The sequence below is a fragment of the Fomitopsis serialis genome (assembly GCF_022376445.1).
Source record: "Fomitopsis serialis strain Sig1Antser10 chromosome Unknown B0H18scaffold_22, whole genome shotgun sequence".
Lineage (NCBI taxonomy): Eukaryota > Fungi > Basidiomycota > Agaricomycetes > Polyporales > Fomitopsidaceae > Fomitopsis > Fomitopsis serialis.
The window spans coordinates 138,471-153,469 of NW_025954982.1; the positions used below are offsets into that span (position 1 = coordinate 138,471).

The following is a 14,999-nucleotide window of genomic DNA, read 5'->3' on the forward strand; positions in this document are numbered from 1 at the left end:
TTCATATCAGTACCCACAAACCTTCGAAGTACCGACTGCGGTAGCTAGTGAATACAGCATCAGCATGTTTGGACAACGCGCTGATGCCATGGGTCAGGATATTATCTTCGTGTCCATCTTGGAATGTGTTCATCAAAACTTTGACATTGTCGAGAGGAGTCATGAATCACTTACCACTCGTAGCCAACTCATCGCGCTTCACAGCCTCCTCAAGATCTTGGTTGAACTTCCAACAGACATTCGCTGCCTCTCTGTAAGAATCATCCCATGCGTGTTCGTCATGACCTCTGATGTCCAGAACAGGATCCAACGTATAGCTTGAGATTTTCGGAGGCTCACACGTCGGAATTAGTCGACGCAGGGTTTCAAGCGGATCCGTGAATTGAGCTACTAGATATTGGCCTGAGCGTCCAGCCTGGATAGCGTGAAATCTGTCCCAGAGCATTCGCGTGAAGGCTGGATCGTGGAGATCGTCCTGGGCAAAGTCATCGCAAACGATTTCCTTATGAGACACGGTATCTGAGGGACTTACAAGAGCACACTGAATCAACGGTTGCAAAGCGACTGCATGGGGATTGTGTGCTAGCTTCTCAGATCGAAGTGCATAATGATGCCACTGTTTCATCATGTCTTCTGGCAGTCGGCCGTACTTGTGCAGCATGAACACATCCAGCGCTGCGGCCTTCACATCCACAATGGAACCCTCTGACTTGACTGCGTCCTGATGGCTGCTCATGTGCGATCGACTGGTATTCGGTGTAGCCCGCGTTGCGCTGACAAGGTTTGTGTTCCAAGTCACGAAGTACTGGTGCTTGTCCAGAGCTCTTCATTGTAATCAGAGGCTATCAACGGACGTACAAGCGGGTGCTGCTCACCCTGATACGACAGAGCCCAGTTTTGCGTGCTTTGATCTCTTCGAGAAGACTACGTTCGCATGTGAGACGATATTGTACCAGCAAAAGTAGCGTGATAGCTCACCGACACAATTGGTGAGGTGCCTCAGGCGTTCGCAACGCACCGCTTTGAACAACCACATATCTGAGCAAAGATTATCGTACTGTTGGTGATGAATCCGACAATCGACTCACCTCCAGTAGAAAGAGATGATTCTCTGTCGCGCTGTCAGAACAGTGGACAAGACGCCGATTGAGGTATAGCATACCTTACGATCAACAGAGGTCGGTCTGACAAAATACCCTCTCCATCGGGAAGATTGATGAAAACCTCGTCTTGTCCAAGAATCCCCTCTTCGTCGACGACTCCATACAACCGAGCAGACTCCTGACAGTTTCAACTTCATCAAACAAGCATCAAAGGGTATCTAACTTTGGAGACTACCTCGACGCGAATGCTGAGATTTTGCTGTAGGGTCTTGTACTGCTGATGCTGGAACAGCTTCAGCATCCACTTGACGTAGCATTCCTGGAGATCGTGCTTTGCTAACAGTAGGGAGAGTACTAGCATATGATACCCATGAGCAGAGCGGTCTACAAATTCAGTGAATATGCCCAGCTCACGTTCGCTGGTGAAGACAGAGGGCGATGCTTCCATCTCATTTGTCACGTATCGCAAGGCCTGTTCGCGATTGCGAGGGAGACTCGCGATCGCATTGAGATCGTCTGTGAGCAGTTCTTCGAATACCTGTGGACACGAGATGCATCGAATGCTAGTTTTAGCGCATGTCTCGATGAGCCTGAGACGTTGTGGAATGATACCTTCGGTGGTGTACCTAGCGTGAGTAGCTTGAGGATCGTTTCCGCGGTCAATCGTGAGGGCCCCGACCGACGAGAATAGCCAAGAATTTCCAACATAGTCATGCTGCTATCGTGTAGGTATACGGAACGCCGACAAGCAATCCAGTAATCGTCACCACCGCGATCCTGGCCCGTAAACCTCTGTCCAGCAGAGCACAACCGGGTGAAGTCTTCGTCTGGGTAGCGGACAAGTGTACCACTCCAGTCGCCGCGTTGTACATGAAAGACTGAGTAACATCGGGGATTTCAGATCGACCGGTACGAGAACACCAACTGGCCTTCTTCTGCAATCCACTGGAAACTCACCTGAAGTGTCCGGGGAAATTTGGACGTCTTCACAGATGCACTTGGCGATTGAATCTCTGATGATGCCGCAGTCCTTTGTGTACAGAGACTCGCTCGAATTATACAGATCATCTAGCAGAGCCACTCTGCCATTTGGGACCTGACCGAGGTAAATAACTCTTTTATCCAAGTGCATCAAGAGTGGTCAAGGAGCGACTCACGTCCAGGGCGTCCGTTGTGAAAGCGAATGATAAATCGAGACGAGTGGCAAACCTCCCATAGCCACTTCTCGCGCAGGCGGTGTCCAGATTTCCGAGTGCCTGGAGCAGTTGAGAGGCAGTCCAGGAGGCGTCTTCGCGAAAGAGCACTAGTGTGCCTTCCTTGACGTGTTTAGCGGTGAATCCAAGAAAGGTATAACTGGACGAGCGATGCGTTTTCAACGTATTGAGAGGGATCCTTTCGATCGGAATGGCTCACCGTTGACCATTCCACAAGAGTCCCTTTGATATCAAACCCGCCACCTTTTGACGGATGAGAGATTCAACGTCATCCGAAGTCGCCCGTGGAACGGACAGGAAAAGAAGGCGCTTGGAATCGTCAATTACTCGTGTGACCCGCGAAGATCGCTGCTCCTGAAGCAGTGGAGGGTACACTTGACCGTCGGTCGAAAGTCGAGTGGCCCATACGTGCACTGTAGGTACGTGCGACATTGCAGCGCAGTCAGGTGAGCTACATAGAATCACCACGCTGCCTCATATATGCGACCAGGACATCAGGAAAAAACCTTCCCCTGAATGCGGAAGAATAGAGGCAGTTTCGTAGGAATAGAAGATAAACAGCATTAATCTTCCTAATTCAATAACAGACCATATTCCGTGGTCCCCATGGGTCCGTGTACGAATACGCAGTAATACTCGAGTAATTAGTGTTCTCGTGAGTTACTGTAGCATGTTCACGCAATAAGTCATGGCTTCTGTGCCATTCTCAGCACATTCAATGAACATTCACTCTGATGTTCGTTCACACAGTGATTAGAAAAGATATTAATGCATTGCCGTGCATGAAATATACGTAGTACTACGAGTCCAATGTGAGAATCTTGATGTATCATGAGAGGTCCGAGGCCACGAGCAGATGAGACAGGTACTAGGGAGGGAGATAAATGACAAGCACAGGCAGTAAAGTATGACTAGAGTAACAGTGACGGTGGGTCCGCGGGTCGACAGGTCACTAAGCGGGTCCGCAGGCAAGTCGGCGCGTGGACGAGTGACCAATCGCGTGGGTGATCGCACGAATGCGCAGGTGGCCAGCCGGCCGAGCAGACGATAGCATGGGCGGGAGGGGGCATACGAGACAGATTGCAGGCAAGACAGAGTCGGGTGTGTGGGTGTAGAGCGAGATGGTATGTCCACGGGCATGGGCGCGTAGGTTGCGAGTGACAGGGGTGACAGTTCTCCATGTGGATGTATGTTCGCTGGCTGTCATAGACGGCGAGGAGGTACGCACACAGGTCGATGTTTGTCATGATACGGCAGGCAGGTGGGCAATCACAGGTGCGCGGTCAAAGCACCGAGAGCGAGCAGCTATGGAAGCAGCACGGAGGACAGGCACGCGCGCACGCGAGGACATGTGAACACGCGGACACAACAGAGCGGGGTGTGGACGCGAGAGGGCCAATGGGTGGACACGAAAGTGCAAGCAGGCGGGCGCGAGAAGGCAGTGGGCGGACGTGAGAAGACAGTGGGCGGGCGTGAGAAAGCAAATGGGCAGGCACGAGACGGCAAGTCGGCGGGTGCGAGACGGCGGCAAGAGGGATGACAAGATGGCGGGCGAGCGCAATGGCGGGCAAGGAAAACAGTTGGCGGAGCGGAACGGCGGACAGATAGGACATGGTTCAGCAGGGCCTCGGCACATTCGTAGATGGCAGTGCAGGGAGATCGTGTTGGTGATGGCTCACCTTTGTATCGCGAATAGGGCCCTTGAGCCTCACACTCAAAGTCTTTCGGCTGCGCGGTCGCTGGATGCGTGTGCCCTCAGTGAGAACGGTCGGCGGGTGCGAGAGTGAGCTAGGGGCGAGACACGGTAACTGGGAAAGACTAGCAGTAGGGCGAGTAGGTGGGCGAACAAGAGGGCAGCGAGCCAGAATGAGGACATGTGAGCGGGCGAGAGGGTAAGTGGGAGGACACGCGGGCGAGCAAGCAAGAGAGGGCGGGTGAACGAGTGAGACAGCGGGCGGCGGCGGGCGAGAGAGCACTGACGTGGCGCTGTGGCGGCGGTCAGATTCGATCGAGATATTGTTTAGGGCAAGCAGCGCTCCCACTTGTTGCACGTCTCCGCGCCATCCGCCTGTCGCTCGTCACCCGTGTCGCCCGTCTGTCACCCAATCATCGCCCATCTCCAACTTGCCCCGTCTCAGCTAAGTACAGTCCCGCTGTGGCGCGAGCGTCGGCGCCGCTCGCGAATGTGCCAGACGGTCTGCATTCGGACAACCACCACTATGCGCGACGCACCGTCATGCCATCCCAAACTCCGAATGCGACAAGCCCGAGCACGCAAGGCGGCGAGCCTGAGCACAACAATCGAGCACGGTCAAAGGAAGAGGGACAGCATAACATATGGCGGGCAGGAGTAGTGAACGAAAGGGAAGGGAAGCAGAGGTATTTAAATAAAACCCCGAAGTGAGTCGTCATTAGTGTATTTACTAAATATCTCTGTTCCTAGTTGCGATGCTCGAGCAAGTGCATTGACGAGCAACAAACTCGCAGCACGCTTCTCTACGGGCACGCCACACAGTTACCCGTGTAAGTCTCTGCGACTGCCGAAAAGCGAGCAGACACTCTGACCTCTGGTGGTGTACCCCTCGATCTTGCTCACTCACCCCACCCTTCTCGCCTGTTTGCTTGTCATCGCCCACTCGTTCGCCCACTCGCCAATCCACCCTCGACTTCTCGCCGGCCCGCTATTGCCTCATCACCCACTCGCCCACTCTTGCTTGCTCGTCCGCTCGCCCGTTCTTGCCCGCCCGCCCACGTGTTCTCGTCTCCTCACGTTTTGCTTTCATTGCTAGCCTGGTCGACCGACCACCCGCCTGCGCCTGCGCTCCTGCTCTCACTTTCATACCCGTTTCTCTCGGCTTCTGGATCCGCACCCACTCGTGGACCCACATTGTCTCGCGCTACACCCACACGCTCGCACTCTGTCTCGCTCAGTGTTCCTCTCGCATGTACTCTCCTGTCCACGCTCTCGTCTGCTCAGCCGGCCGGCCACCCACTCATCCGTCCGCGCACCCAATTGCCTGCGGACCCGCTTACTAACCTGTGGGTTCGTGGACGACTGAGGTGTGGTCGTCATAGATGACTACGCATACGTGGTGGAGGACAAAGTGATCTTCGGGTCATGTGTAGTAGTGTACTACTAGTATACGTAGAATTGTTTAGGAGACACATCAATATAACCTCGTTGTTTTCACTGTGAACCTCGCGAATGAACTACTGTTTCGGCACCTCTGTACAGAAAATTCCAATCATAACACTCATATTAGTACCTTTTTATTAACTGCACTCGAACGACGTGTCGAATGATCAACAATACGGGATGTTATCACGAATGGCATCATGATTCCCAAAAGTCTACGTATTATGGAGAATCTTCGTCTGTTCGTTGTAATTCCCAGGGAGGGATTTTCCTGATGGAAGGCTGACTTGCAGTGGTGGATGTGCGAAATGAAGCGGTTTGTAGCTCAGCGGAGCCTTGGGAGTCGGCGGCAATGGAACCTGCCACAGGTTCCAAGTCAATCTCGGCGTTGCAGCCTCGCCAAGACGAGGAACCTTGCAGATGAGAGCTTACCTCCCCTGAGTCGGTAGGATGATGACGGACAGGAACTTTTGGCGAACTTACCGAGGTATGTGTAGCGTCACAGCACGATATTGGAGACCGACTCCGAGTTGGTTGAGATGCATGCACCTCGTGTTTGAAACGCGGCAGTCTGCTGGTAATTCAACAGAGACAGTGCCTCAAGCAGGTTGTTATCTACAGATACATTGAGGTAAGCTGGTGCGTTAGGTTGTGTAAACCTCACTACGCACAATGTCAATGTTCCAGTCAACGGCACGTTTGTCGACTTGTTAGTCGATGCATTGTCAATGTTCTCCGAATAAGATCTAATGCCATAACAGACGCTTGTCTGCTCTGCAACGGAGACTAATACTTAGGAAAATGCACCCTGGGTGAATCGGTACTTAAGTATGCAAACCATTACCAGCTCCCCACTAAATAAGTATCGGTTAAGTAAGTCGAAAACAATGTTGCTTAGAAAGTCATTGTCAAAGTCAATAGAGAGTTGCATTGAATTTACTGCGATAAGACCCGCGCGTCAAATTCGCGCATCGCGAATTCGAAACTGAGCGCCGTGACCAGCACCGACCTCCACTTGCAACTTGAACCTGAACTTCGACCATTCGTATCCCGCTACATCGTGCGACGGTGTGGTGAAATGTCCGAGGCTCAACCAATGGTTGTAGATCCACCAGACTCTGGCGACGCGTCATTTCAAGTCGGCGAAGAAGACAAGACACAACCAACCGAGGAGATCTTGAACGCGTTGCGGCAACTCAACCCCAGCTCCTTTGCGCACGCCCAGAACGGCAACACGAATGTGCAGAGCCCTGTTAAGCAGGAACCGACGCCATCACCTCCGTCAGAATGGGAACAACTGCGCGCACAATTGCGGGAAAAGCCTTATGATGCAGACGGGTGGCTGAGACTGGTCGACCTCGCAGAAGACTCTGGTGACATCGACAGAATCAAAGAAACCTACGAGGGACTGTTGGAAGCATACCCAAACACTGTTCGCGACCCTTTTGTCTGCGTTTCAAGCTGCCAACTCACTGCTCGTCCAGTCTTCTGCCCAGATAGCCTACCTGAATCATTACACCGACAACCCCGAGACGTTTGGATCTGCTGTAGCCTTGTTCAAGCGCTATCTCACCAAGTCGTCTTCTGTGGACCTCTGGAAGTTCTACCTCACCTTCGTCAGGTAAGTGGCTCTCAGTCGAAACCGCTCCAGAAGGCCGCACGTTCGCAAGACTTGTCTGCTTCAGTGATATAACACACAGTCGTTTGCAAAATGGTACCGTTTTGCGTTTCCCAGCAGCTGTGGCTCTCCGCCCCTCATCCGCCACGGCAGGACGACCACAGCACCTGCACCCCTCGTCCGAGATATTCGGCATACCTGGAATTGCGCTACATACCCTCCATCTTTCGTGACGAGGGTACGGGCTAGGTGTCCTTCATACCGTGGCCAAGGTTGAGAGAAGGCTGTCACGGACCCGCTCTGTGCACTCTGCACAGGTAACGGGACTGACCAGGTCCGGTGGTGTGTCAGGGCCAGCCAAGGAGGGCCAAACAAGATGCTCGTCGCGCACATGCGACAACCATTATGCACACGACTGTAGGACACCAACGGGAACGTGGAGCGCATGCGTGTTATCCTGTGTGATAGCTTCGCCGGCTTGCTGGTGTGACGGACTGCTTCAATCCATACTCAATGCCACGAGACTGCTTGCATCGCGGCAGTTATCAACTCGTCTGAACATGGTGTCTGATTCCGTGATTACAGGAGAGTCAACACTGGTCCGAACTCGCGTGAAGTAATCCGTACGGCCTATGAGTTCGCCCTGAACCATGTCGGCCAGGACAAGGACAGCGGCGACATGTGGAGTGACTACCTGCAGTTTCTGAAAGCCGGCGAGGTGTGTACCGAATCAGAACCATACACACCGGTTCACTCACACGTAGACAGACGACGTCAACATGGGAGGAGCAACAAAAGATGGACGCAGTGCGCAAGGCGTATCAGCGAGCGGTGCAGATCCCGATAGACAACATCAAGCGGCTGTGGGAGGAGTACCAGGACTTTGAGAATGGGCTGAACAGGATCACGGTGAGCACCTATGTTCTCGCACCAAGCGCCACCGACGCTCATGAGAAGGCAGGCGAAGAAGTTCTTGTCCGACCTGCAGGAGAGTCACATGCAGGCGCGTACCGTCCTGACGACCCTACAGGAGCACCTGACCATCCTCTTTCCCCCTCCTCCGCCGTCGAGGTCGTCGCGGCCGCCGATATGGCTTCCCCGATCCCCGACATTCAACGCCGGCGACAGGGCGTTGGTTGGGCGGTGGCGTCAGTACCTGAAGTGGGAGGAGAGCAATCCGTTGAAGCTGGATGATAAGGAGAAGGGCAACCTGCACGCACGTCTTCAAGGCGTGTACAAGAAGGCCGTGGTCCGTATGCGGTTCTTCTCGGAGATTTGGTATGTGTCGAGCGTCTCTAGTACAGACGACTAGCTCACTTGCTTGTCGGGATAGGTACATGGCGTACGTATGGACAAGTAGTATTGGTAAAACGGACGAAGCTCTTGCTCTTCTGAAAGCTGGAATAGATGCGAATCCGTCTAGGTAGGTTTTGTGGTACTGATCCTCTTGACGGCGCTGACGTCACCCGTAGCTTTGTTCTCAACTATGCCTACGCAGAGGCGCAAGAGACGGCGAAAAATGTCGCGGAAGTGCACTCGACATTCGAGAAGTTTCTTGATGTGCTCAAAACGGACCTCGACGCGGTCGAGAACAGGATCAACTCGGCCAACTCGTCGTTCTCGTCGAACATCTCTCCGTCGCAGAAGACGGAACCGGCTGAGAACTCCCAGCCCGACCCCAGCTCACAGTCGCAAGGTGGCTCATTCGCTACGGAAAAGTCGGACGAGAAGCCGCTCAAGAATAAGGAGCTCACCGAGCGGCGGACAGAATACGGCATCGCGTGGGTGTCGTACATGCGATTTGCTAGACGCGCGGAGGGCCTGAAACCGTCGCGAGCTGTGTTTGGTAAGGCGAGGAAGGAGCGTTGGACGCCCTGGGAAGTGTACGAGGCTGCTGGTGAGCGTAGTCGCCTTAATCTTCGTACGACGACGATTGACTGGCGTGATGGATGCTAGCGCTGATGGAATACCACTGCAACAAGGCGGCCGATGTCGCGAACCGCATCTTCGAGAAGGGGATGGAGACGTTCAGCGACGAAGCGGACTTTGTCCTGCGGTACCTAGGATACCTCATTTCGATTAACGACGAAAACAGTAGGTCCTCGTTGGTTTCATACGAGCTCTTCGTGACTGACATGCTCGGTGCAGATGCTCGGGCGCTTTTCGAGCGTGTCATTGGCACATTCCCGCCTGAGAAAGCGCGGCCGTTATGGGAGCGCTGGTCGAGATACGAGTATCAGTATGGCGACCTCGAGGCTGCGCATAAGCTCGAGAAGCGCATGGCAGAGGCATATCCGAACGGTGAGCACGCTCCCAGAAAGGTCGTCGTCTCTTGGTTCTGACCGATCTATGTAGACCCTCCGATCAAGCGCTTCGCGGAGCGGTACAAGTATCTGGGTACGGATGCGATCGCCAACCGCGACCTGGGCTTCAGCCTCTCTCGCCAGGGCAGCGGCAGCAGTCGCTCGAACGGCAGTGGCACCCTTGGCCGTACTGAAACGCAGATGTCTCTTATCTCCAACACGGCGTCGCAGTCCCAGGGGGCGCCGAGTTCGTCCAAACGGCCTCCGTCTCCGGAGGCACACAGCAGGAGGCGAGACGACAGCCGTGCACCTGACTATGGCCCACCGTCCAAGCGGCAGCGAGCGGGCTCACGCGAACGGGAGCGGGATGCTAGGTGGGATGGCCCACCTCGGCGACGTTATGGCAGCCCCGGGTGGGACAGAGAACGCGACAGGGATGCGCCTGGACGTCGGAGCATGAAGGAGGAGAGAGAGGAGGAGAAGCCGGTGACGCTTCCTCCTGTGTTGTCGTGGTTCGTTGGCATGCTCCCGGCGCCGTCCTCATTCGACGGTGCGTAACCGTGACACGTTCGTCTCGCGATCGTTGAGGTCTGATGTGCGCATGATGTTTCGACAGGTCCCGTATTCCGGACCGATGACTTGATGCAGGTGTTCAGGAACGCGGTTATTCCATCGAGCTCTAGCGCGTCGAGAGGACGATCGCCGCCCCCGCCGCCCCGAGGAGGTCAGTCCGCTCAGTGTCTTTTGCGTGTGTCTGAATCTGATGGACTATACAGGTGGTCGCCCACCCCCTGACTACGGACCGTATCAAGGTCCGGGAGGAGGACGCCGTGGTCGATACTGATAGGCAACATCATTCGTAGTGTATTGCAATCTTCTATGAGTTCTTAGGCCCTATTGCCCGCAATTATGCTTACCTTTTTGACGTCTTCGCCTCGCGCGTGATATTCGTTGTGGCATCTCAATTGCGTGGTGTCCACGTCCAGTCCGGACTCTGGGCATAGGTTTTTGTCTTTCATTCAGCTGCGAGTGCGATTCATATGCGAAAGCCTTAGTCGTCATTTGTCCTACGCACTAATAGTACTACCATATGTTATGCATGTGCAGGTCAAGTTGGTGCAAGTCAGGCTAACGCAGTCTCGAGAGGTCTCAGTGGCGCATCTGATTTTGATTCTGAACAATGTCGTGCGGCAACTTCCGCGAGTCCGTGACACAACTTCCATATTCATCTAGACACGACCTCTTTGACAATGTCGGCGATTGTGTGCAGGCTCTAATCTATCCTCAGCTTCTGACCACCATCATCTTATGTGCATAACCTCTGCCTCGAGAAGTACGACGGGAGGTACTTACGAAACGCGTCGTTTCACACAATGGTGAACATTCCGAACGTGGTCGTCCTTGCGGCTCGCGTAAACAAGCGCGGCGGCGTCACCGAGCCTGAAGAACAGCCACTCCGGTCTTTTCGAGCTGCACGACTCGTTGACGACTCGAAACGATCCCTTTTCCTCTCTACCTCGAGAGAGGGCAACGGAACAGGAACACCACGCAAAACAGACCTCGAGGACTGGATCGCAAATGGTCTTCAACTGCAGGGTGCTCGGTCAGCAAACCGTTGAAACTTGCCATGAGTGTATGCTGAATGTTACGATTGCTGCAGGTATACTTGGCTAGGGTACAGCGATGGCCACTTGAAAGCCGGGAAGGTCGTATTTTTCCGCGAAGACACAGAGTGGACTGTGGCCCGCTTGCTTCACAAGATCGGTGATGTCCATGAGGTGTACCGCAATCACAGCTACGGCAAGTATGCTGCGCGCCTAGCTCTCTCCTTCTCCTCGACCGTAGATGCCCAAGACGTCAGTCGACGTCTGAAGTCTCATGATCTGTACCATTTCTAACAACTTGTTTGACAATCGGCAGGTCAGCAGCGAACGCGCAGTGCTCCTAGAAGATCTACGGGCTCCAGATGGGTCATTGCATACCGACGGTTGTGGTATGATTCGGGACTCCTTTGCTCGAGAATTGTGCAACAGTCTGCACATACCCGAGGACACCTCAGGTACGGGTCTTTCAGTCTTGATGCGCTTGGCCTTTCATTACAGTCATTTACATGGTTGTCGCACACGCGCAAACCTGTTTGGTCCTCTTTGGCTGGCCCCGACGCACCACCGGAGGTGGTCAGTCCCATTGTTTGTGCAGAGCGCAGAGTCTGTCCTTGACAGTTCTTTCTCAACTTCGGCCACGGTACCCATGACACACAGCCTGCATCCCTGCTACAAATCATGGACGGTAGCCAGCGCGATACCAGCTGTTCCGAATATTTGGGACGAGGGGTGCAGGTGCTATGGTCGTTCTGCCAATGTGTGCCGTGGTAGATGTGGAGCGGGGAGCCACAGCCCCCACCCATATGCTGGAAAACGCGAAGTGACAACCATTATGCAAACGACTATAGCTGTGCCTTGTACCCACACTGACTGGTTGGTGGTTATAGTCTTCCAAATCCGTCGCGGAGGCACGAAAGGAGTACTCGGGCGATACCCAGACGAAGACTTCGAACGTCTCTGCAATACTGAGAACATATTAGTCGACAAGAGTAGCGTTGGCCCAGAAATCGTCATCGCATTTCGCCACTCAATGTTGAAGTATCGAGGTGGCCCTACGACACTGGAAATCAATGACCATTGCAGCCGCCCAAGTTCCGCGAGGCTCAATGAATACATTATACTGCTTCTCATAACCCTCGACGTACCTCTGGATGTACATCAACTACCTTGCCTACTCGCGCCGTCAGTGCTGATGCTAGCCATTTATGGTTCAGGTTTTTCGCAAACTGCTTTTAAACCAACTCGATCTCATCGGGGCCATTGCCAACGATCGAGACAAGGCATTGAAAGCAGTCAGAGGAGAATTGGATGCTTCCTCTACTGCCTTTTCTCAAGACCGTGCGTACCTCGCGCTCACGCCTTTGATTCATGACTTGCTGATCCGTCTCGTAGTCTACTCTTTGCTACTTGCCTACCACGACCTAAGTGAACCATATGTGCAGCACAAAATCAAAGCCTTTCAGCAGCATCAATATAGCGTTCTGCGCGACAAGCTCCACATTGCTGTTGAGGTATAAATCAATTATTTCGTGCTCTTGCTGTGGTTGGACTGAGGACCGGCCAGGACTCCGCTTATTTATTTGGAATCGTCGACGAATATGGGCTGCTGGAGGCCGACGAAGTGTTTGTCAACATTCCTGGTCGCACCGGAGTGCTTGCAAAGCCGAGGGTCATGGCTTACAGGCGCGTGCTCGAGTTAGGGATGTTATGTCAAAATTTACACTGGCGAGCCCACAGAAACCCATCGTATTCACCGGCAGGTCAGTGAACAGGTGCATCCATGCTGTATAACACTGAAATGTCATAGATATACGCGTATTCCGAGCTGTGTATCGCGAGGAATTGAAACATCTCACCAATTGCATAGGTAGTGTATCAATGTACTGCATTGACCGCGATTGATGTGAAGATGACATTCGCACAGTGTTTTCGAGGAAATCGCAACACTCTGTTCCGGACACCATGGCATCGGGGTAAGTGAGACTATGCTATTGTTCATTGTGAAGCCGCCAAGACGTCTCGCAAAACAGGGACCTAGACGGTGATCAGTACCTGGTAGTGTGGGACTCTGATCTAATACCCAAGGCCCCTCCTCCTCCTCAACATCGGCCGCTCTCAGCAAGCGCGACAAGTAGCAACAACCAGAGACGGAACGCAGACGCAGCCTTTAAACAGGCCGCTTTGCAAACGTTCATCGATCACCGATTTAATGGTTTCTTTGGCCAAATGGCTAACCAATGGAAGCAGCTTGCTGTATCTACCCCGCAATTGGCAAACGAGCACCACACGCGGGAGCTGGGGATCCTCACCGAGTCCGCCCTGGTACGTCCAGCCGGCATGGTTCACACCTTTGAGCACGGCTCAGGTCCATGTGCTGTGGTGATAGGATGCACTCAAATCTGGCGCGGACATGCAGAAGTTGAGACGCAGATTCAACGACATTATCAAGGAAGCGCGCAGCGTTGCGAATCGTGACCCTGGCTTCAAGAACCCGCTGGACTTGTTGCGCGAGCTCGTCCCCCGGAAGGACGGAGCCAAGATGTCTTTGTTCACCTGTGACAGCGCACTGGTTATTCGAGACCAGGACCCAACGGTGTGGGACGACGCACTACAGAATGCGCCTCCCGCCATGGAGGCATTTAACCGAGAACTTCAACAAGCGATAGCCAAGGATAGCGAGTCGAAAGACGGTACGTTCCATCATCCGTTCCGTCGCTGGCGAGTGAGGATGACCAAATCTCAGTAGGAGAGACAGAGAAGAGGAGTTTCAAGAACAATCAACCGAAGTACGCTGAGATCGTCACAGCGCGCTACCGCGAGCGTTATTTCGGAGGTAAATTCAAGCTATGTCTCTACATAAACTTCACGCTAACGTACTTTTAGGCGGAACTTTCGCGGAGATGTACGTGGAGAGAATGAGGGCTTCCGCGTGGTAATCTCGCTAGTGTTCCTTCATGAAAGGGATTATTCAATTTGATATGCAGGTACGTCTACGGCTATCGCCAGGGCAAGCAAGCATTTGCGTGGCTTGGAATGAGGTACCTTAATGAGATCCGCGCTGGTAGGCCGTTGTCATCGCCTCATTATGCCACATGCTGACCTCGCTGTAGTGTGGTCCAATGACGGAAGGCCTGTGCTTTACATCGGATCGGCCAATCGGCCAATGAGTTCCGATTACGCGTCAACACCAAGCAGCAGTCGCCTGTCGCGGGGATCCACCCTTGTAGCCGACGAATTTATTGTAGATGGTGGACATGGCTCCACGACGCGCCCTGCGATTGCGGGCCCCGACGCTGCCAGTGCGCCAAGCGACGCCCTGACACACGCTGCGCGCGAGAGCCTGCGATCGGTACTGACGAACCCCACACCTCGCTCCCCTGTGGCGTCCGTTTTACCACCGTGTACCGGTTCCGGATCGCACACTTGGAAGATAACTGCGAATGGGTACACACGCACGTATCGCTGTACGGCATGTGGAATCAAACCTAAGGAGACGAAGAAAGGAGATCAGTGGCAAGGCGACGATTCCTGGATAGAGCAACCCGCCGTTATGGTCCGCGAAGCATCTGCCTCATCTGCATCGACGTCGGCTTCAAGCATTTCCACGGTTCTCGACAATCAAGAATTCAGGGACCGCAATACGGGTTCGGTGCGACAAATGAATGCTGCGTCCGCCCGCACATCGCTCGAAACAGCCTCTGGTTTATCGTCTATGATGGACATTGATTCCGATGTTGATCATGGACGCCCCGCAGTAACGCCTGTTCGGTGTGCTCCGTCCACACAGACGTCTCGATCTGAGAGTTTGTACGAGGAATCGAACGAACGCAACCACCTCCCGCAAGTACTCAGACGAAGTAGAAGAAGTCAACGAGCACGAGGAAACTCCATGTCCTCGTCACTTTCAACTTCGACGCTGGTGCAAGATAGCCCGCAGCAATCCATGTCCATGCCGGGAGGGATGCCTCCGCCATCGCAAGGTGACCGCGCGAGTCGTCAATCGGATCTCGTTTGTGACAAT

General features: G+C 53.8%; 4 protein-coding genes across 4 annotated transcripts; 2 read left to right on the top strand and 2 right to left on the bottom strand.

Moving 5' to 3' along the window:
- Positions 1-166: 166 nt before the first annotated feature.
- B0H18DRAFT_874371 (RNA-dependent RNA polymerase) lies at positions 167-2,749 on the bottom strand (the record flags this gene model as incomplete). The annotated part of the gene is made up of 11 exons (XM_048040349.1): positions 167-475; positions 533-824; positions 876-924; positions 979-1,038; positions 1,137-1,281; positions 1,339-1,457; positions 1,518-1,641; positions 1,716-1,981; positions 2,061-2,199; positions 2,261-2,456; positions 2,517-2,749. The coding sequence occupies 11 exons, from the start codon at positions 2,747-2,749 to the stop codon at positions 167-169; spliced, it is 1,932 nt and encodes a 643-aa protein (XP_047895038.1).
- Positions 2,750-3,600: 851 nt separating this feature from the next.
- Positions 3,601-4,276, bottom strand: B0H18DRAFT_999075 (uncharacterized protein). The gene is made up of 2 exons (XM_048045533.1): positions 4,084-4,276; positions 3,601-4,045 (listed from the first exon to the last, which is right to left on the bottom strand). Exons 1-2 carry the CDS (start codon positions 4,191-4,193, stop codon positions 3,934-3,936), a joined length of 222 nt encoding a protein of 73 aa, XP_047895039.1. The 5' UTR covers positions 4,194-4,276; the 3' UTR covers positions 3,601-3,933.
- A 2,175-nt stretch (positions 4,277-6,451) lies between these two features.
- Positions 6,452-10,463, top strand: B0H18DRAFT_999082 (uncharacterized protein). The gene is made up of 12 exons (XM_048045534.1): positions 6,452-6,885; positions 6,938-7,074; positions 7,657-7,789; positions 7,840-7,980; positions 8,033-8,349; positions 8,405-8,494; positions 8,544-8,968; positions 9,028-9,165; positions 9,220-9,372; positions 9,427-9,924; positions 9,991-10,098; positions 10,151-10,463. Exons 1-12 carry the CDS (start codon positions 6,532-6,534, stop codon positions 10,216-10,218), a joined length of 2,562 nt encoding a protein of 853 aa, XP_047895040.1. The 5' UTR covers positions 6,452-6,531; the 3' UTR covers positions 10,219-10,463.
- A 159-nt stretch (positions 10,464-10,622) lies between these two features.
- Positions 10,623-14,146, top strand: B0H18DRAFT_232340 (RdRP-domain-containing protein). Its single transcript, XM_048037224.1, has 15 exons — positions 10,623-10,977; positions 11,035-11,230; positions 11,295-11,433; positions 11,866-12,131; positions 12,193-12,316; positions 12,371-12,489; positions 12,543-12,661; positions 12,716-12,738; positions 12,786-12,845; positions 12,903-12,951; positions 13,009-13,300; positions 13,365-13,668; positions 13,725-13,811; positions 13,862-13,910; positions 13,963-14,146. Exons 1-15 carry the CDS (start codon positions 10,748-10,750, stop codon positions 14,075-14,077), a joined length of 2,172 nt encoding a protein of 723 aa, XP_047895041.1. The 5' UTR covers positions 10,623-10,747; the 3' UTR covers positions 14,078-14,146.
- The last annotated feature ends 853 nt before the right edge of the window (positions 14,147-14,999 follow it).